The sequence below is a fragment of the Oncorhynchus gorbuscha genome, linkage group LG01 (assembly GCF_021184085.1).
Source record: "Oncorhynchus gorbuscha isolate QuinsamMale2020 ecotype Even-year linkage group LG01, OgorEven_v1.0, whole genome shotgun sequence".
In the NCBI taxonomy this organism is placed as follows: Eukaryota; Metazoa; Chordata; class Actinopteri; order Salmoniformes; family Salmonidae; genus Oncorhynchus; species Oncorhynchus gorbuscha.
This window is the reverse complement of record NC_060173.1, coordinates 23,003,435-23,026,427: the sequence shown is the minus strand read 5'-3', so window position 1 is coordinate 23,026,427 and position 22,993 is coordinate 23,003,435. Positions and strand designations below refer to the sequence as shown.

Here is a 22,993-nt window from a genome sequence, read left to right as displayed (position 1 = left end):
GTATTTCAGTGTCTCTACGTTTGTTGCGTCCTTCTTTCGTTTAAACACAGGTACGTAAATAGCTAATTAGCACAAGTCGGTCCACTATTGTCTCCCATCTGTTTTCTGTAAACAATCAATGTAACATGAAAATATGTGGCAATGTGGGAACCCTAACCCTATAAAAGGTGTATCAATTTAAAATATATATATATTTTTGTATTATCTCACTGACATGAAAGATAAAGTCCTTATATTTCCAAAACCATAGGCTAACGTCGCGGCTCTTCACAAAACTTCATCCAATGATTTATGTGTAATGGAACTGAGAGTTATGGTCAAGTGTAAAGAACATTGTAAACTTTAATTTGTATTGAATTTTTTTATTTCACCTTTATTTAACCAGGTAGGCCAGTTGAGAACAAGTTCTCATTTACAACTGCGACCTGGCCAAGATAGAGCAAAGCAGTGCGACACAAACAACAACACAGAGCTACACATGGGATAAACAAACGTACAGTCAATAACACAATAGAAAAGTTTATATACATTGTGTGCAAATGTAGTAAGATTAGGGAGTGAAGGCAATAAATAGGCCATAGTGGCAAAATAATTACAATTTAGCAAAACACTGGAGTGATAGATGTGCAGAAGATGAATGTGCAAGTAGAGATACTGGGGTGCAAAGGAAAGAAGAAAAAAACAATACAGGGATGAGGTAGCTGGGTGGGCTATTTACAGATGGGCTATGTACAGGTTCAAAGATCAGTAAGATGCTCTGACAGCTGATGCTTAAAGTTAGTGAGGGAGATATAAGTCTCCAGCTTCAGTGATTTTTACCTAGCAAAGACTTGATGACCTGGAGCCAGTGGGTCTGGCTATGAATTTGAAGCTAGGGCCAGCCAACGAGAGCATACAGGTCGCTGTGGTGGGTAGTATATGTGGCTTTGGTGACAAAACGGATGGCACTGTGATGAACTACATCCCATTTGCTAGAGTTTTGGAGGCTATTTTGTAAATGACATCCCCGAAGTCAAGGATAGTCAGTTTTACTAGGGTATGTTTGGCAGCATGAGTTAAGGATTCTTTGTTGCGAAATAGGAAGCCGATTCTAGATTTAATTTTGGTTTAGAGATGCTTAATGTGGGTCTGGAAGGAGATTTTACAGTCTAACCAGACACCTAGGTATTTATAGTTGTCATCTTATTCTAAATCAGAACCGTCCAGAATCGTGATCATGAAGGTATAGGCCTAATGTAGACTAAACTAAAATTATGTCCCTATCAAAACATAAACTGTTCTAATTACTAGTCGTGTTCCCACTGTCAACATACGTAACGTTATTGACAGTAAAGAGAATAAGACAGACATGCTCGTGTTATAATGTCCCTCCCCTCTCGAGGTGTAAAGTGGGTTTGCCCAGTCTCATGCTTTGAATGACGCTATCGTCTCGCTTTCGCTGAAGTTTGCCTGTTGCCTCGACAAGCGAGGATCCGAGGTGATCGCGTTTAACGCTGTTGATCATTACCTGTGGTCGCGCATAGGGGGACGAAAGACAGATAATTCGCAGTTTTTTCCCGACTTGCTTCGTTTTTCTGTGCTATTGGGAAAAACAATGCTTTTAGCTTTTTTTTACGGATAACACTCACGGTTTCGTGTATGAAGGCGTAATCGTTGTGTAGTGGAGTAGCTCTGATTCTGTGAGGCCAAAGATAACTCTTCTTTGGGAAACCAAACATGCCGCGGAGGAAGCAAGAAGCGCCCAAGCGCGCTGCAGGTACGTAGGCTACTACGACGGGAATGGTTTTTTATATGTAGTTATAGTAGCTGAAAGATTTGTTCTCAAACCTCTGGATTTCCGTTTCCAGTATTTTTTTTTCATAGGATTGCTAGTGCTTTCACTCGATGTATAGGCTAACTTGATTTGTAACACTAATGCGAGCCTACTATCCCAGGAGTAGCACGCTACTGTAACTATCTCTCGAATGTTGCCATTTGTTTCCCCATGTTACAAAGTAGCCATACTATTTTTCTCAGTAGCACTCACATCCCATAGCTACAGTCAACTTTCCTCTTCCCATTGTTCCCATGGATAGCTGACTTTCCCGGTAAACGTTAACTTACCGTGGTGGAGGAATTAGAATATGGGGAAACGGTACTCAGTCTGCTATAACGGAATGCCCAAGGCGGTGCCTGCTGTCTCTGTAGTAGGGTCTTTGTGAACATTTGAGCCAAGCGGCTAACTTTGGAATTGGGAGGTGGAAGAATGACCTCTCTTTTTTTTGGATAAAATAAACAATTGGGTACAGACAAAGGGATTATGTGGACTGGAAGAAGCTATAATCGACAGTTGCCATGTCTGATTTGACGGTTGATTGATTGGCTGTCATCCGGCTTTGATCTGTTCCTTCCCGATCTACATCAGGAATTCACTCCACCATGTGATGCTGCCCCTTGACGTCACATTAAAACCACTTTGAAAGCATTGTGTACTTTTTCCTCCCTCTCCTCTGCAATGGTCAAGTGACTCACGAAAAAGCAAAGGGGTAAAGTGGTTTCACAGTCAGACATCACTGGCTCTATAACACACACACACACACACACACACACATTGCCTACCACACACACACACACACACACACACTGGGGGGGGGTTGTAAAAGGAGACGTGTGCTATGTAATGGAAGGGAGGAATGGTTTGCTCTGTCAGACTGGCCGTCAGGACGGCTTTGTTTCATGTTTGATTTAATTCTCTCCTCTGACAGCCCCATTCATCAATGGCTTTAATGGTCAATCAGAGACAGGCTGAGTGAGTGCTCCCATTCTGTTTAGCCATACGCTGGCCCGGGCTTTTATTTCATCAGAATGCCCCTGCCTAATGTACACCCTCAATCTCTCCCAGCGAGAGAGAGGTTGGGGGGAGCACATAAAGAATGACTGAAAGCTTTCTGATTTGAGATCAGTGGAATATCTTGTTTCTCCTTTTTTTCTTTCCTATCTGCTTGTATTGTTGTCTCTGACACAGGATCATGGCATGTTGTAATATAGACCCATTCTGTGTTAGTTGTGGAAATGTTAGGAAACTTTATTTTATTTCTTTGTTCATTCATTCACCCATTGATTCTCTTTGTTTTTTTAACCTCTTAGTCAGTGGGTCCCTTGCAGCTGCAAGTTATAAAGTTGTCAACTGTCCGGTTGCACACAAAGGGTGATGATGAATTGATTGCAGCACAGAAAATGGGGATGGAGAGAGAAAAGGATGACCGATGGTGGGTCTTGATTAGGGACTTCGGGAGAGAGCCGGCCCAAAGCAACCTGAGACTTCCATGAAAAACCTCTCTCTCTCTCTCTCTCTCTCTCTCTCTCTCTCTCTCTCTCTACCCCACTCCTTTCTCGGCCCCACTTTTCTCTCTGCCTTGTTCTTGGCTGGTAGAAAAAGCTAAGTTATTTCGCTAGCTTAATTAGAGTTAACCTAATTAGTTGGAAGGACTGATGGAGTCTTGACGGGCTTAATGATTGGAGATGACAAGCCTTGGTGTGCCCGGCCCCAACCAACTAGGTTTGCCACCACTTTGATGTAATCAAGTTGATATTACAGTGCCTCGGTTCCCGGCGCAGAACTCACATTTGGTCGTGCTGTAACTCAATGTTCCGCTGCAGGTGACAAATGGTCCAGTGTACCTGCATGGGTCAGGTTGAGTGCTCTGAAGACAGCCTAACAGGAGAAACTCAAACAGCTGGGGAGGAAACTTGGGATGCATTAAGATGGCTTGTGATTGGCTTAGACTATAGGCCCAGGGGCTATGCTTTTTGCTTTTAAAGCATTGTTGTGAGTGTACTCTGTGTAGTCACTGGAGCCTAACAGAATGGCCCCTAGGTTAGCCTCCTCACAGTTAGTGGCTATATTTGGTGTGTGTGGGTGTTTCTATGGATGTGAGAGTTACTGTCCCAGCCAGGTATCGAGTCTCATACTCAGGCCAGCGTAGTGAAATCCAGGCCATTGCTCAAATCCGGCCTGTGCTCCAGTCGTGTGTGAGCAGAGCTAGCGACAGGAGGTGGGGTTTTGGTTTAGACTGGGCTCTATGGCTAGAGGTCTCCTGTTTCTGCAGGGTCAGGCCTATAGCTTCCAGGTCAGCTGTGCCAGAGTGGCAGCAATCAGTCTTGTGTGCAGTTTGGATGGCAGGGGTAATGAAAGGAATGGCAGCCATAAAGTCTGCAGTGAGGAGGGTCAGTCATAGTTAGAGGTCGACTGATTAATTGGAATGGCCGATTTAATTAGGGCCGATTTTTCACATTTTCATAACAATCAGAAATCGTTTTTTTGGGGCGCCTATATATATATATTTTTTTTAATGTATTTTTTTAAATATTTTTTATATTTTTTATTAACTAGGCAAGTCAGTTAAGAACACATTCTTATTTCCAATGACGGCCTGGGTGGGTTAACTGCCATGTTAAGGGGCAGAACGACAGATTTTCAACTTGTCAGCTCGGGGGATCCAATCTTGCAACCTTACAGTTAACTAGTCCAACGCTCTAACCACCTGCCTCTCATTGCACTCCACGAGGAGCCTGCCTGTTACGAGAATGCAGTAGAAGCCAAGGTAAGTTGCTAGCTAGCATTAAACTTATCTTATAAAAAACAATCAATCAATCATAATTACTAGTTATAACTACACATGGTTGATGATATTACTTGTTTATCTAGCGTGTCCTGCGTTGCATATAATCAATGCGGTGCGTATCGTTGCTCCAAAGTGTACCTAACCATAAACACCAATGCCTTTAAAATCAATACACAGAAGTATATATTTTTAAACCTGCATATTTAGCTAAAAGAAATCCAGGTTAGCAGGCAATATTAACCAGCTGAAATTGTCACTTCTCTTGCGTTCATTGCACGCAGAGTCAGAGTATATGCAACAGTTTGGGCAGCCTGGCTCGTTGTGAACTAATTTGCCAGAATTTTACATAATTATGACATAACATGGAAGGTTGTGCAATATAACAAGAATATTTAGACTTAGGGATACCACCCTTTAGAAAAAATACCGAACGGTTCCGTATTTAACTGAAATAATAAACATTTTGTTTTCGAAATGATAGTTTACGGGTTCGACCATATTAATGACCAAAGGCTCGTATTTCTGTGTGTTGTGTTATAATTAAGTCTATGATTTGATAGAGCAGTTTGACTGCGTGATGGTAGGCAGCAGCAGGCTCGTAAGCATTCATTCAAACAGCACTTTCATACGTTTTGCCAGCAGCTCTTCGCAAGCACAGCACTGTTTATGACTTCAAGCCTATCAGCTTAATGGCTAGTGTAACTGATGTGAAATGGCTAGCTAGTTAGTGGGGTGCGTGCTAATAGCGTTTCAAACGTCACTCACTCTGAGACTTGGAGTGGTTGTTCCCCTTGCTCTGCAAGGGCCGTGGCTTTTGTGGAGCGATGGGTAACGCTGCTTCGAGTGTGGCTGTTGTCGATGTGTTCCTGGTTCGAGCCCAGGTAGGGGCAAGGAGAGGGACGGAAGCCATATTGTTACACTGGCAATACTAAAGTGCCTATAAGAACATCCAATAGTCAAAGGTATATGAAATACAAATGGTATAGAGAGAAATAGTCCTATAAAAATACTATATTAACTACAACCTAAAACCTCTTACCTTGGAATATTAAAGTCTCATGTTAAAAATAACCACCAATTTTCATATGTTCTCATGTTCTGAGCAAGGAACTCAAACGTTAGCTTTTTTACATGGCACATATTGCACTTTTACTTCTCCAACACTTTGTTTTTGCATTATTTAAACCAAATTGAACATGTTTCATTATTTATTTGAGGCTAAATAGATTTTTATTGATGTATTATATTAAGTTAAAATAAGTGTTCATTCAGTATTGTTGTAATTGTCATTATTACAAATAAAATTAATTGGTATTGTCTTTTTTTGGTCCTCCAATAATCGGTATTGGCGTTGAAAAATCATAATCAGTCGACCTCTAGTCATAGGCCATGGTTTCTCTGAACCCTTTTCACCCTCTATCCCTCTTCTCTCGCTCCTCCCCCCTCATGCCTCCTCCTCCTCACCCCATCCTCATCGTCACTCAACCATTGTCGTCATTGCAGAATCTCTTATACTTAGACAGAAATGTGCTCAGATACTGTAGATTATCATTAGCGCACATTACACAAATAACTAAAATGTACATTGAAATTGAAAAATCGTGCGCTCACTTACAAACTTGCTTAGAGACATATGGATTACAGAGACCAACAGCTATTGTAGACAGACACATGTATATAGTGTCTGGATTGGAAATCACACCAAAACAAAACAAAACATAAAATGGACTGGGTGTTGTTTATGTGTGTGTTCTGTATATGTCATTATGGGAATGGGGAGCCCTATCTAAACAATAGATATCTAAACAATAGATAGGGCTAGACGGTGCAGGTCCGAGTCTTGAGGAAGTCTTGTTTTTTACACCACTCAGCCCATTGCTAATGAACGTTACTGTGGTTAGATTCCGGCGAGGTTGAGTCATGTCTGTGATCTATGTGTCTGATAAGTGCATACCTAATGAGTGCTCCACGCCTGTCTGCCAGGCCATGGAGGGGTGGGTGACAGAGTGCTTCCCACTGGTATTGACAGATGCCTTTTTGTTTTTGCCATAGGGCCTGACTCCATAAATCCACCCAGTGTAATGATAACAATGCCACCCTGAACTGCCAGTGAAAGAGGGAGGAGCGGTGGAACGGGCTCCTCTCCCTTTTAAACCCCACTTGACATATGTCAGACCATAGGGCCGGGTTCCAGAAAAGAAAAGCAAACCTTGTCACAGAAATAAACAACTTTCACCATCCTCATCTGTATGTCAGAGACCTCAGTCTGGACTGGAGTAGGCCTACGTAGGTACTTTATAAAAAACCTTTCACCATCCTCATCTGTATGTCAGAGACCTCAGTCTGGACTGGAGTAGGCCTACGTAGGTACTTTATAAAAAACCTTTCACCATCCTCATCTGTATGTCAGAGACCTCAGTCTGGACTGGAGTAGGCCTACGTAGGTACTTTATAAAAAACCTTTCACCATCCTCATCTGTATGTCAGAGACCTCAGTCTGGACTGGAGTAGGCCTACGTAGGTACTTTATAAAAAACCTTTCACCATCCTCATCTGTATGTCAGAGACCTCAGTCTGGACTGGAGTAGGCCTACGTAGGTACTTTATAAAAAAACCTTTCACCATCCTCATCTGTATGTCAGAGACCTCAGTCTGGACTGGAGTAGGCCTACGTAGGTACTTTATAAAAAAAACTTTCACCATCCTCATCTGTATGTCAGAGACCTCTGTCTGGACTGGAGTAGGTCTACGTAGGTACTTTATTAAAAAACGTCCCACCGTTTGTTGTTATATTGTTATAGATGCATCTGTGCTATGGTGACAATTGGAGCAGGTTTGCTCACTCAACCCCCCCCCCCCCGGGGGGGTAACGCGTCAGAGCCTAGTGGGATGTGTGCTCTTTTCAGGAAACTGAGCCCGCTCTGGTCTTCAGGGGTCCTGAAACCGAATCCAGGAGGAGAATAGCCTGGCCATGCCAAAAAGCCCATTTTCCTTTTCAACAGGGTCATTTATCACTGGCCCACCCTTCGCTCCTGACAAACTGACGTGTGTCATTTATCATACTGGCTTTAGCAGACACACAGGGAGGGGGTGAGGGAGATAATGAAAGGGGAGAGAAATAGACAGAGAGGACTGAGAGAGACAAAAAGAAAGAAGGAATGGAGAAAGAGGGGAAGGGTGAGTAGTGAGAAAGGGAGGAGCAAGAAGGAAAGAGACAGAAGAGAGCACTTTTTAAAAATTTTCACAACAGTGTGGGACTGTACAAAGCACTAGAGGGGATGGGGGAGGAGGACACGGAGGTGTTTTTGGATGACAGAGGATGGGGTTACATGATTTATGTTTTGATGAGTGACAATGTTTTTCCATGACGATCTCTGGATGTTTGTACAAACCTGAACAATATCTGGTTCTTGGATATGTGTGTTATCTGTGTGTAATTACACCTTGTGTAATGTGTGCTGTGTGTAATGGGAGTATGTGTGTATATCTGTGGCTGTGCGTGAGAGAGGGAGATGGTGTATCTGTAGCCTAACTCCCTGATGAGCAGGCTGACGGGTATCACTCATGCTGGCCTCAAAATGAACCCAAGCTGCTCTGCTCTCCTGTGGTCCTAACTGGGGATGCTTCTTTAAAAGGCAGATTAATGATGGATCCCAGGCTTATAGTGCCATTTATCATGGAGAATATTATTTAGGCTGGCCGTGTAGGGCTGTAACTGGAGAGCAGGACGAGCAGAGGCAGGGTGGAAAGCCTTAGACAGACACTCACTGTGTGATGGATGACCATGCTCTCTGCCTGAGTGTAACTAGACACCCGTGCCACAGCAGTTGGGCCGAATCAGATGGCCCAGCTATAGTGGATGATATGATGTTTATCCTTCAACTACACTACCCAGGTTTCTTTGCTTTGCCGGGTGGGTTCTTCCCTTTTGAAAGAGTAGATCCCAGTCTTTTAAGCGAACAATGTGCTTGCAAAGCATTTCGTGAGTGAAATTGTCTTTTTCTTCCTAGACGGAAAAAAATAGTGATGTTTCGTTTTAATGTATAATCAGTCAGTTGATAGTGTAGCATAGATTAGAAATACTATGCATTAGGTGTCAGACCAAAACCCTTTTTGACTCTTTCCTGAGGAGGTCGTCAGGCGGTGCAGTTACACCACTATCACCAATAAGAGCTCCATTAAGAGGTCAAGGCAAGGCCAGCACCACTACCTCTTCCATTCTCTTCCACAAAGAGAGAAAAGGTTATTTTGTTTTTGTCAGTCTTTCTTTAGTTTCAATCTCTTCTCTCCCCCCACACACACACACTGGTGTTGCGTGATTTATGGTGGGCATCCATCTTAGAGTCGTCCATCACCACCTCGTTGCTAGGCGATCATCGCAACAGCTGTTTGTTGGGAGCGAAGTTGGCCCTATGTCCTGGCAGATGCTTAGGTACAGGCTAAGTCAGAGACAAGTGACCTGTGCTGGAGTCACACCATCAGAACATTCATCTAAAGAGCAGTTAACAAATGACCTATGACCTAGCTATAGTGGGGTGGACAAGAGCGATGAGAACAAATACAAGGAAGTAGGGGTTATGTGGGTAGAGCAACTGTAAGACAAGTGTACTGGAGTGGATAATGTATCATCCTATCATACATGGTTGATCTTGAAGGATATATGATTGATGTAGAGCTGAAAGGAATAACTGGGTGATATGGGTAGAAAACTCTACAAGTACTGGATAATATGTGACCCTATGTTATAGTGCTTGGTCTTGGCTGATAGGTTTGGGGTAGATCTGAGAGCACAGCTTTCCCGTTAGGTAGAATTCTTCCACTCTGATGTTTGAACTTGTGAACCCATTGCCACTTGATTCTGAACCTGTGTAAGCTGTTTATGTGGTGTTAATTTGTTTGTTTCCATTTATCCATCAGTTATTGTGACTGGGTCTAGTTCTAAACACTTTGACAGGGCGAGAACATCTGAAACGGTCTCTCTCTCCTTCCAGTCTTATTGTGTGTGGAAGATTGTAATGTTTTAACTGGACCCGTTTGAAACCAATATAGCTCAGGTCTGTATATACAGCTGCCTGTTGGAGGTACAGTCATAAAACAACAATGCAGCTTTCTGGGAACACAGTACAGTTGAATATATATGCCTGCTCAGCCTCTCTCTCTCTTCCCCTGCTTTGACATGGTACAGCCCTAAGGCTTGCCTGGAGCAGGAGGGATATCTGATTTTTTTCCCCCCTCTCCCAGAGTACACATCCTGCACTACAATCAGCGGACAATGTGTATTACCTCGTTCATTAGGGGCTAAAAAATAGGAACAGAGATGTACAGTTACAATACACTGTCGTGAGCATCTCTTTCTGAGCGACCAGGCGCAGGCACATATTAGTAGTGATGGGGGAAAAAATCTATAGTTAGATATCGGCAAATTATTTTGGACGATATTGTATAGATACTTTGACTTCCAAGTATCGATTTGTAAAATGACAATAATAACTGCTAGGTAGTGGTAGCTAGCGCTAGTCTGCTGTACATGTGCCAAAACTATAGGATGAAAAACACAGGATTTTTTTTTCTTCTCCTTTTTAAATGGTGAGCCAAGCTGTTTTCAGCACTTTTATTTTTATTATTATTATTATTATTATTATTTCTGACTGATCAAAACTAATTTTACATTTACATTTAAGTCATTTAGCAGACGCTCTTATCCAGAGCGACTTACATGAGCAATATGTTTGGAACATCCGATCACAATAAGATTGCAGTATTGAATCGCAATACATATAGAATCATGAGAATCGCAATACATATCGTGATAGTATACATATCGTGATAGCACCTAGGTATCGTGATAGTATCGTATCGGTCCCTGGCAATTCCCATGCCTACATATAGTAAATCTTTCTCTTGAGGGTATGACTTATGACACCTGTAGCCTATTTGTTCTGACGGTGAGTGTCATTTCACCTCATCCTGCTTCCTCCTTCCTAGCAACAGAGTCCACGAGGGGAGCACCACTGCTGGAGCAAGGAGTGGTTAGCCTAGCATGACAAATGCTATTGGAATAAAGACATTTCATAGTATAATACTCTCCTCCTTTACCCACTAATCTCAGGACAGTTTAACAGAACCAAACAAGGCTGTTGTTGTATGAAATTATTCCCCTCCTCTAAAGCCTCTACTCAGTCGACTGCTGGGAAACGAGCTAGTGGAAGTCAGTGGCTTGCGGTTGTGTGATTGAGGCAGAAGTGATTTCCTGCCTGGAGGTTCTAAGTGTTTTAAGGCATCTTCCTGTCAGTAAGCCCCCCCCGCCGAGGGGCTGTGTTGCTTTAAGGGCAAGAGGTCCCAGTTAAAGAACACATCAGGAATAAGAAACTACTCCGCTGTGTAGTGAGGCCCCGTTTAACTCTCTGCGCTCTCAGTACCCTCCCTGTGATCTAGCTATAATCATAACTCTACCGTAGAGTGTTGTTCCTTACCACCTCAGGATCCTCAAAAGATTTTCCCTTTTTAAATAACCTATTTTTTCACACCTACCTCTTTTTCCAGTTACCCTGAAAGCAGTATATGGTGCAGAATAGATTAATCTACAGTTTGGATTTGTTTAAATAGCTACTCCTAACTCGAGCTAGCATTAGCCAATTCTAACCGGACAACCCTAGCCTCCTTGCTGTGGAGCTGTTGTTGTTATGTGGTACAGTTGCAGAATGAGAGCATTTAGTGATGGCATCCCTTTCCTATGAATATTCATGACCCACATTTTGCTGCGATGCTAGATGATGATCTACGTCTGCAGCTCTAGGCTAGGCGGTGGTTGGACCACCAATGAATATAATACTCCTCTTCTCCCTCCTCCCACATTTCAGCTGCTCTCTGCTCAGCTCCTGTAACTAGCTGTAAGCTGTTACAGTATGTCATGAAGTGGTTGTAGTGCAGACTTGGGTAGTAGTGTCTTGATTACACATCCTGTTTACCCCGGTTTGGTGTGTGTGATTTGTCTCCCAGCTCTACTGTTTCCCCAGCTGTGTAGGATGACTGAGGAGGTTAGTTGTGGAGGGAGCAGGGGACTGAGGGGCAACAGAGATCCTTAACACCCTTACCATTCTTACAAATTGATAACTTCAGTTTGCATGTTTTGTTTTCTTTCAACATCAACAAAAATCTGGTTGTAGACTAAATCGTGTCTTGCTTCCTTCTCTCAACAAGCTTTCCCGTCCAGACTGTGACTATATGATTACTGATGATGAACTAGGGTGTGTGCCTCTTACTTTGAGACATGCTCTGCTTTGATTATACCATCTACCGTCAGAAAGGGCCTGGTTTTGGTTCTTTTACTGTTGTTCTAGCTTTTTACCCCATGTCTCTGCAGCATTTCTACAAATGATCTATCCTTCCGCGTCTGCGCCCCTAAATGTTTATGAAATTGATACTCCACAGGAATGCCGTGAGCACGCCAAAGATGTCACTGTCTTTTCTCATCGCCTGTATGTGTGTGTGTTGCAACCGACCACAGACTATATTTGTAGGGTTGAGTTTGTGTTCGTGCAGGATGTGTTTCTCTACATGTGAAAGATTTGTGTGTGTGTGTGTGTGTGTGTGTGTGTGTGTGTGTGTGTGTGTGTGTGTGTGTGTGTGTGTGTGTGTGTGTGTGTGTGTGTGTGTGTGTGTGTGTGTGTGTGTGTGTGTGTGTGTGTGTGTGTGTGTGTCTTCTGGTCTTGCTATTTCTGTGTTCTGGTCTTGCTATTTCTGTGTGAAGCGTGACTGAGATGTGAAAACTCTCTCCCACACGAAGTCCAAAGTGCAGCGTTTGGCAGATTTAATCATGATGAAGCCCACACAACCACTATTAGCAAATACACCACCCAGATACTTTAGAAAAAACAGGTGTTAGCTAGAACCATAAAGGGTTCCTCAGATGACAAAGCTTCCATGTAGAACCCTACCCCACCACAAATAACCTTTTTAAGAACCCATGAGTGTGTAGCGATCTTAATTATCCACCCAGGTGTATTCTTATTTCTTAATAATCCATTCTGTTTCTCAGAATGAACCCACAAAACCCATCATATTCTATTAGTGTGATAAATCACCTCTGTTGTCAGTCAAGCCAGGGAGAATAATTGGATGGTGGTTGTCACCCACAGTGATGGATGATCAGTCATTGGGGATCAAATTAACAGATAGTGCTCAGATGTAATGGCTGTTTGGCATTTTAAATTGCCTGGGACCGTTGACTGCTGGTCGGCCATTTTTGTTTTGTTTTTGCGAGGCCCTTTGGGCCACATTTTAGCCTTGCTTTCTTTGGCTGTCTAGACTTCACACTTATGAACAGTAACCTACAGTAGGTTGTATGTGTCTGTATTTAAAAAAAACATTTGTAAAAAATTTAAGGACCTTGAAATTGGGATATTTTTATTTTATTTCTATGCAACAGTAAGAAAGAATAGCTAGATGACTGGTTCACTTTCACCAAAAGTGGTCATATAAAGATAGAACAGAGATTTGAAGAAATACGTGAGACATGTTCATGATAGGTCAAGACTATAAGAGCGACTTAAGGACTCGTTCAACCTGCCTGCTAATGCCAGAGTCATAACCTCAGTGATTAAACCTGACATCTGTGACCAGATGCTCTGTATACATTAACATAGCTACCTCATCCTGACTGTATTTCCTCCTTCAAATGAGACACTCGCACAAACATCATCCGGAAGAGGAGAGGGAAAAAACGACCGAGATATCTTCCCTGCCGGTTTGCCTGCCGAGCGGTGAGCGATTTACCTCCTCCTTTCACATTATCATAATTGTGTCCAGGACATGGGAGGCCAGGGAAGTGATCATGTCATCTTATTTACAGCCTGTTTGGCTCTCTTTACGAGCGCTGTGCCAGGCCCTGCCAGGCGCACGGCGCCCGGTGACATCTTTTGATCAGAGCTGTCGCAGGCGATCAGCAGAGACTGGCAGTTAATGGATACCCAGTGACAAACCAAATCTACGGGCAGGATGGGAGACTAGGCCACACCTGTCAGGTCCCCATTAGACTGGCCCTCTGTGGGGCTGCCTGCCTGCTGACACTCACCACCCCCAGGGCCCACATCAGACCAGCACCACCCGCTTCCTGCCCTGAGATTGGCTGTTAGCACTGGAAATGGGAGTTATTCCAGCAATTACTTTTTTTGTTTAGACTGGATGTTTTTGTGTGTAGGGGATGTTGGATTTGAAGTGGATAGTATGGGTGGGCTGGTGGTTGGTTGGTTGGATGGGTGGGCTGGTGGATGGATGGATTGGTTGGATGGGCTGGCTGGTGGTTGGTTGGTTGGTTGGTTGGTTGTGGGCTGGTGGTTGGATGGGTGGGCTGGTGGTTGGTTGGATGGGTGGCTGTTGGATGGATGGATTTGCTGGGTGGGTGGATGGTTTTGCTGGTTGTTGGATGGGCTGTTGGATGGATGAGCGGTTGGTTGGTTGGATGGGCTGTTGGATGGATGCGCGGTTGGTTGGTTGGATGGGCGGTTGGTTGGATGGATGGGCTGTTGGTTGGATGGATGGGCTGTTGGTTGGATGGATGGGCTGTTGGTTGGATGGATGGGCTGTTGGTTGGATGGGCGGTTGGTTGGATGGGCGGTTGGTTGGATGGATGGATGGATGGATGGATGGATGGATGGGCGGATGGATGGATGGATGGGCAGTTGGTTGGTTGGATGGATGGGCAGTTGGTTGGTTGGATGGATGGGCAGTTGGTTGGTTGGATGGATGGGCAGTTGGTTGGTTGGATGGATGGGCAGTTGGTTGGTTGGATGGATGGGCTGTTGGATGGGCAGTTGGTTGGTTGGGATGGATGTTGGTTGGATGGATGGGCAGTTGGTTGGTTGGATGGATGGGCTGTTGGTTGGATGGATGGGCTGTTGGTTGGATGGATGGGTTGTTGGTTGGATGGATGGGTTGTTGGTTGGATGGATGGGCTGTTGGTTGGATGGATGGGTTGTTGGTTGGATGGATGGGCTGTTGGTTGGATGGATGGGCTGTTGGTTGGATGGATGGGTTGTTGGTTGGATGGATGGGCTGTTGGTTGGATGGGCTGGTTGGATGGTTGGATGGGCGGTTGGTTGGATGGGCGGTTGGTTGGATGGATGGATGGTTGTTGGTTGGATGGATCCGGGCTGTTGGTTGGATGGATCCGGGGCTGTTGGTTGGATGGATGGGCTGTTGGTTGGATTGGTTGGGTTGGATGGATGGGTTGTTGGTTGGATGGATGGGCTGTTGGTTGGATGGATGGGCTGTTGGTTGGTGGATGGATGGATGGGCTGTTGGTTGGTTGGATGGATGGATGGTTGGTTGGTTGGTTGGTTGGTTGGTTGGATGGGCTGTTGGTTGGATGGATGGGCTGGGTTGGATGGATGGATGGGCTGTTGGTTGGTTGGATGGGTCGGCGGTTGGTTGGATGGGTCGGCGGTTGGTTGGTTGGTTGGATGGGTCGGCGGTTGGTTGGTTGGTTGGATGAGTCGGCGGTTGGTTGGTTGGTTGGATGGGTCGGCGGTTGGGTGGTTGGATGGATGGATGGGCGGTTGGTTTGATGGATGGGCGGTTGGTTTGTTGGATGGGTGGTTGGTTGGGCGGGTGGTTGGATGTGCTGTTGGATGGATGAGCGGTTGGTTTGATGGATGGGCTGTTGGTTGGATGGGTGGGTGGGCTGTTGGTTGGATGGGTGGGTGGTTGGTTGGGCGGGTGGTTGGATGTGCTGTTGGATGGATGAGCGGTTGGTTTGATGGATGGGCTGTTGGTTGGATGGGTGGGTGGGCTGTTGGTTGGATGGGTGGGTGGTTGGTTGGGTGGGTGGTTGGATGTGCTGTTGGATGGATGAGCGGTTGGTTTGATGGATGGGCTGTTGGATGGGTGGGCTGTTGGTTGGATGGGCTGTTGGTTGGATGGGCGGTTGGTTGGTTGGATGGGTGGTTGGGCGGTTGGTTGGATGGGCGGTTGGTTGGATGGATGGATGGATGGGCGGTTAGTTGGATGGATCCGCGGTTGGTTGGATGGATGGGTGGGCTGTTGGTTGGATGGGTGGGCTGGTGGGTGGTTGGATGGGTGGGCTGGTGGATGGCTGGTTGGTGGTTGGTTGGATGGGTGTGTGTGCTGGTGGGTCTTTGGGATGGTGGATCAGTGTGTGCTGAGTCAGTATGCTCATCTGCATCTATATCTGTCATAAGTATACAAGATGTTACAAGTATCTTTGCTCCTTGGTTTGGAGATGTAGTTTTTTGGGGGTGGGGGGGTTGAGTCCAGAATGAAGTGGACAGAAAGGGAGGGGCACAGGGAGGAGGCTGGTGACGCGGTCTGTCACTACAGGGGACCGTCTATCTCTGAGGATGGGAGGAGGGCACTGCGGGAGGGGTCTGTGTCCACTGTGATCTGTCAGGGCCAAGCACCCATCACACACACTAACAAGTCACCTGTCTAAGTTGAGCTGAAGGCACACACATGCAAAGTGACCTGTCCCTTATGTGTTGCCGCTGTCTCCTCCTCAACCTCACACTCTTCTTCCCTCTGTCTTTCTCCCTCCCGCTCTTTCTCTCTGAGGAAATGTCTCTGATGTCCTGATACTGTGTTTGCCTAACACCAGCACCTGTTAGGGACATACAGGGAGACTGCTACAAAAACCATTCCTGCCCTGTCTGCAATACTCATAATCCACTTCACTCTTGATAATCTGTTGTGACTGGCTTCAATCTAGATGACATTGAAAAATGTCATTCTAACATTTACCTAGTCAGTAACACTTTATTTTAAGGGTCCATAATAAAATATTTATAAGACATTTACAAACCGTGTATACCATGTAATAAGCATTACTCCCACATTTGTAAATGTTAGTAAGATAGTTATTCATGTATGTATGTATGTATGTATGTATGTATGTATGTATGTATGTATGTATGTATGTATGTATGTATGTATGTATGTATGTATGTATGTATGTATGTATGTATGTATGTATGTATGTATGTATGTATGTATGTATGTATGTATGTATGTATGTATGTATGTATGTATGTATGTATGTATGTATGTATGTATGTATGTATGTATAATCACCCTGTGTTGACAGGAATGTCTAGCAATGGCATGCCCATTTTTTTGTGAGAAATTAGTGGCCATTCAAAACATTTATAAACCATAAATGGCACTCACTTTAGGGACTGCAAAAATGCTTTACTAATGATTAGTAAATAGTTTCTTAATGTGGGAGTAATTATGAACAAATAGTGAACACAGAATTCATAAATGCTTTTTAAATGGTTTATTGCGGACCCATATAGTCTTATCGTCATAAATCTGGCTTCCCTTTTTTAGTAATGAGTGAAACTTCCTTGTTAATGTGGATGGCATGTGCATGTAAGGAGACAGAGGCAGATGAAGAGGCGTCACACATATTAACTGACAGATGGAGGTTGATCCAACTCATTTATTACCCCAGAGGAGAATGCCACGGCACGATTGGGCTTCATTAATTTCAGATTCAGCTTTCATTTCAAGCTGTTGTGCCCTGAGATAAATAAAATGGCACATTATGTTTTTGCCAAGATTACTTTTTTCCCCGCCATAAACAAAGTAAAGGTGAAAGGAGCATCAGTAAGTTCTACATGTGGCTGGGGTAGTATATAAACACTGGCTTGCCTTTGGAGGAAAATAACACCTTAATGGTTGATGAGGTGAAATGGGATGACTGTCATTTCTCAACTTGGCTTTAACTCGGATCCCTCACAGATGGCTCATTTATTCCTGCGAGACCTCAGGCACCTGTAGAAGATAAACTTTCTCTACAGTAGTTCTACTAACACTGTGTTCACTGGCCTTAATATAACTCGCTCTCTTTTCTGTTTTCCCTCCAGCCTACTCTCCAGAGGAGATGAAGGAGGAGGTGGAAGAAGAGGATGTGGACTTTCCAGAGGAGGTAGAGTGCTCAGAAAATGACCTTCTCACCAAAGAGCCACTGGGTGACCAGGACTCCATTGCTGGGGCTGAGCTCTCTGCTCAGGAGATGGACAGTGAATCACACGTGAGCGAGGCCAGCGACCCCCTGTCAGACTTTGAGACCGCCTCAGTCAAATCTGAGGGGCCTGCCAAAGAGCCTCTGAATGGCGCAGGGGTGAGGGTAGGGACCCCCTCGGGCCTGGACACTCCCTTGGCGCAGGACACCCTGGAACAGATGAAGGCAATCTACTCCAGTTTCCTGACAAACTCCTATTGGTCACCCCTGAACTTTAACTCAACCCTGACACAGACACAGACACCTGTGGAGAAGCCACCGCGGACTAGCAGCACTAGCAGTAGCTGCAGCAGCAGTAGTTATGACTGGCACCAGTCCGCAGTGGCTAAATCCCTGCAGCAGCAGGCCTCTCAGAGCCTCCACAACCCTCCTCCCTCAGAGCCCAGTATCTTCAGCACAGTGCAGCTCCACAGGCAGAACCCCAGACTGTACGGCAACATCTTCACCGGGGCCAGCAAATTTCGCTGCAAGGGTTGCAGCGCTGCTTACGACACCCTGGTGGACCTCACTGTGCACATGAATGATACGGGTCACTACCGCGATGACAATCACGATAGGGGAGCCAATGGGGCCAGGGGGAGCTGGTCCAAGCCTCGCAAGCGCTCCCTGCTGGAGATGGAGGGCAAGGAGGATGCCGCGAAGGTGCTGAAGTGCATGTACTGTGGCCACTCCTTCGAGTCCCTGCAGGACCTGAGCGTTCACATGATCAAGACCAAACACTACCAGAAAGTGCCTCTGAAGGAACCCTTGGCCCCTGTGGCAGCCAAAATGATCTCAAGGAAGAGAGGCCCACTCTCTGGGAGCCTGGACCTCCCTGGCTCCCCACACTCAAGAGAGGTGACCCCCAAACCCAAAGCCTTTGTAGGTAGTGACCACAACATCCCATCCAATAAGGCTTCCAACCCCTACATCACCCCCAACAACCGCTTTGGCCACCAGAATGGCGCCAGCTATGCATGGCAGTTCGAATCTCGCAAGTCCCAGATCCTCAAGTGCATGGAGTGCGGGAGTTCCCACAATACACTGCAGGAGCTGACCGCCCACATGATGGTGACAGGTCACTTCCTCAGGGTCACCAACGGCAACCCCCCTAGTAAGAGAGGTAGGCCAGTCCCGGAGTCCACGTCCCCCAGCCCTGTACAGGCCACGCCCACCAATGAGGAGCAGGTTCAATCTATCCCATTAGCTCCTTCTACATTCTCCCCTCCTCCACCCTCTGCTGTATCACCCCCGGCTATCTCCCCTCCTCTCAAAGACATTAAGAAAGAGGAGATGGAGGAAGAGTTTACCCAGGACATGGTTTGCCATGACAAGCAGGTGTTGAACGGGGACGATGATGATGTCGAGGAGAAGTTTGACATATCCACTAAGTATAACTATCTGACTGAGGAGGACCTGAAAGAAAGCCCCAAAGGTGGCTTCGACATCCTCAAGTCCCTGGAGAACACCGTGACATCTGCGATCAACAAAGCCCAGAGTGGTAACCCCAGCTGGGGGGGATACCCCAGTATCCACGCCGCCTATCAGTTCCCCAACTCCCTAAATATGCCCCAGGGTAGCCCTGAGAAGAGCTCCCCTGTCAAGTACCTGTTCAATGGAGGGGAGGGGGGGCTTTCCTCCCTCAACATGTCCCAGTCCCCGATCTTCTCACCCGATAGTCAGAGCTCTGCCCTCCCCCACCTCAACAACTTCCAGGCCATGGAGGAGCTGGTGAAGAAGGTGACAGAGAAAGTGGCCAAAGTGGAGAGGAGGGTAAATAGCGAGTTGTCCCCCAAGAAAAAGGTGAACCTCTCACCCTGTAGCAGTGAGGAGTGGGAATCCACTGGAGCAGACTCACCCCGAGAGTGGAGGTCAGTGACCCTGGCTAGCAGCGACAGAGGTAGCCATAGCGACAGGGTCTCACCGTCCGAGAGAGAGCGCATGAGAGAAATGGTCCAATCGCCTGCCTCCGCTTTGAGCTGCAGCACAGCCTTCATAACAGGCCACAACCCTCTGGAGCAGCCCTTTGTTAACCCTTTAAGTGCCCTTCAGTCTGTGATGAATATCCACCTGGGGAAAGCAGCCAAGCCCACCCTGCCCAGCCAGGACCCTCTCAGTCTGATGTCCAGGCTGAGCCAGAGTATGGCCGAGAGGGCCGCCGTGGCCGCTCCCCCCACGCACAACAAAAAACACCCAGTGCCCGTGGCACATAGTAGTGTCTGTCAGTCCAGTGATGACCAGCCCATGGACCTGACCAAAGGGAAGAGCGATCGAGGTGGCTCTATTGGCTCTGCTCCGCTGACTCCCTCCTCAACAGCCTCCTCCATCTCCCCTTCCTCAATGGTGATCCCTGCTAAAATGACCGTGGTCTCTCCCTTCACATCCAGCAGCCCTCACCATGAAAACGCCCTGTCGGACATCTCCGACATGTTGAGGAACCTGACACAATCAACACACCACATCTCCATGCCTCCCTCACGGACCAGGATCACGGAGCGGGTCACAGACATGGTGGGCTCCACCACCGCAGAGGATGCTGAGGGGTCCATGGCCAATAAGAGAAAGGGGCGTCAGTCCAACTGGAACCCCCAGCACCTGATCGTCCTGCAGGCCCAGTTCTCCTCCAGCCTCAGGCAGACGTCTGAGGGGAAGTACATCATGTCTGACCTGAGCCCCCAGGAGAGGATGCACGTGTCCCGCTTCACTGGCCTTTCCATGACTACCATAAGCCACTGGCTGGCCAACGTCAAGTACCAGCTGAGGAGGACTGGCCGGACCAAGTTCCTCAAGAACCTGGACTCGGGCCACCCAGTGTTCTTCTGCAGCGAGTGTGCTTCACAGATCCGGACCCCCACTGCTTACATTTGCCACCTGGAGGCCCACCTGGGCTTCAGACTGAAGGACCTGGCCAAGCTCTCCCCCAAACAGACCCTGAAGGACTCCTTGAAGGTTGCGTCTGATAAACTGCCCCAACCAGACCCCTTCCTCCTCTCTTCTCCACCCTCCTCCCAGTCACTGGAGGAGGGCAGTGGGACTGTGTACCGGTGCCAGCTGTGTATCCGTAAGTTTGCCAGTAAGCATGCCATCAAGCTCCACCTCAGCAAGAGCCACGGGAAGTCCCCGGAGGACCACCTGTTGTATGTCTCTGAGATGGAGAAACACTAGAAGTAGAATTGTCATTACATTATAGAAACACTTGAGTGCTGCCAGCATTGGACATACTGGAATATACGCTGTATAAAAAAAAAGAGAATTTACAAAGGAAAAAAGAAAACAAATGAAGTGTGTGACAAAAAATGCACAATGATGCCATTAACTACTGTTAAGTGTCAGCACATGGTATTTACTTCCATGGCCTTTGCTTACCTGTATTTTCCTCTATTTCAAAAGACATTCATTTCATATGTTGAATATTCAGCTTTCAAAGAGATAGTTTGCTCAAATTGCAAAGTTCCATGTTTCCTTACCTTTTACCGTAAGTTGTCTATTGACCAGGAAGGACCACAATACACACTTCAGATTTGTTTTCTTCGCTGAAGGTTAGGAAACATTTAAGTCGTTTTGGGTAAACTCTCCCTTTGGAAAGTGTAGTCATTTCAGTTTTATGACGATGTATTTATTTTGTGAAGTTTCTATACATTTGTTGAACTGCATGTATGCATTGACAAGTTAACAGTTCAAAACAAATTTGGTGCGTCAGTTTTTAGTTGGTCCATTTTTACTGTAAGATATCTGGCAAGAATGTGGGAGTGCTCTTTCTGAGAATTTGCCAAATGAATTGACAACATAGTAAGTAGTCTGTTACATCACATTTTATATGATTTTTATATACAGTTTGTTGCAGATCAGTCAAATCTGCCACATTGCTTATCATCAAGTCAGGGGGACCTCAAAATCCAGGTCTATGTAGAAATGTACATACAGTATATAGGCTTACCACTTGCTGTTATGCATACTTGTTATATTTCCTCATTTAAGAGGACTATGACTATCCACTGGTGCAGAGCCTTTGAAGAAGACTAACATGAATATGTTTTGCACAATAGTTTTCTAAATGTTATTTGATAAAACAGAATATATCAAATGGAACGTTGTTCATGCCCTGTTGCTTCTATTATTAAATTGACTTAAATTGCTTCACGCAACTGTTGTTTCTTCAAATATCACAAATGCTTTGAACACCTTAATTTCTTCTCTTACCCAGTCCCAAAACACACTACAGAAACTAGAGTCTGCATCCACAACAACGCTGTTAGTTACTGCAGGCAGAGCCTTCAGATCTGTGTAGTAGACTGTATTGTCTGCGCAGGCCAACCAAGCTGCATGTGCGAGCTAAGAGCAGGCTGTGTTGCACTGAGGAGTCTGCCAGGTGCTGCATGTCAACCACCAGATGTTCCTGAAACAAGCCACTGGAGGAGAGCGCAACAGCAGGCTGAGTGGGCTGATTACCACCAGGCGTCAATGTCATTACCATGAGGCAACTAGGGACACAGGAGCTGGGACATAACTGGTTAATGGTCATGGCACATGGCACACATACAGATGATCCTCACAGCCAGACTTACACTTAGCAGTTGCATCCCTAAACAGCTAGGACATGAAACAAACTCCTATTCTGTCTCATGAGGTACTGTAATTTACAACAGACTAACTGCTAGGTCACACTGCATCCTTGAGGCCATGAATAAAGTGAATATACACACACACACTGTTACCAAATGAATGCAGAGTTCGTTATTATGGTATCAAAACAATGTCACATGCGCAGAATACAACAGGTAGACCTTACCGTGAACCGCTTACTTACAAAAATATCAAAAAGTAACAAGACAATTACATAACGAGGCTATATACAGGGGGTACCGGAACACAAGTCAATGTGCGGGGGTACAGGTTAGTTGAGGTAATTTGTCAAGTGACTATGCATAGATAATAAACCGCAAGTAGCAGCAGTGTAAAAACAAGGGGGGGTCAATGTAAATAGTCATAGTCCGGGCGGCATTTGATAAATTGTTCAGCAGTGTTATGGCCTGGGGGTAGAAGCTGTAAAGGAGCCTTTTGGTCCTAGACTTGGTGCTCCGGTACTGCTTGCCGTGCGGTAGCAGAGAGAACAGTCTATGACTTGGGTGACTGGAGTGCTTCACCATTTTTTGGGCCTTCCTCAAATGCCTTTTGTATTATTTTTTAAAATATATTTTTAAATTCCGATACAATGCTACATTGACAAGCCACAACATATTTCTTTATTGGTCTAAACTGAGTGATCTGGCTTTGAGTTGGCTTGGTTACTATGGTGAGTGATGCAGTTGCCCAGACTAACCCCCTGTTCTCTCTCCACACTGACAGAGGACAGTCTGCTCAAGCAACACAC

The 22,993-nt window shown here is 45.7% G+C and overlaps 1 protein-coding gene across 1 annotated transcript; it reads left to right on the top strand.

Moving 5' to 3' along the window:
* The first annotated feature begins 1,388 nt into the window (after positions 1-1,388).
* Positions 1,389-21,763, top strand: LOC124034868 (teashirt homolog 3-like). The gene is made up of 2 exons (XM_046348280.1): positions 1,389-1,756; positions 17,486-21,763. Exons 1-2 carry the CDS (start codon positions 1,717-1,719, stop codon positions 20,785-20,787), a joined length of 3,342 nt encoding a protein of 1,113 aa, XP_046204236.1. The 5' UTR covers positions 1,389-1,716; the 3' UTR covers positions 20,788-21,763.
* Positions 21,764-22,993: the final 1,230 nt, after the last annotated feature.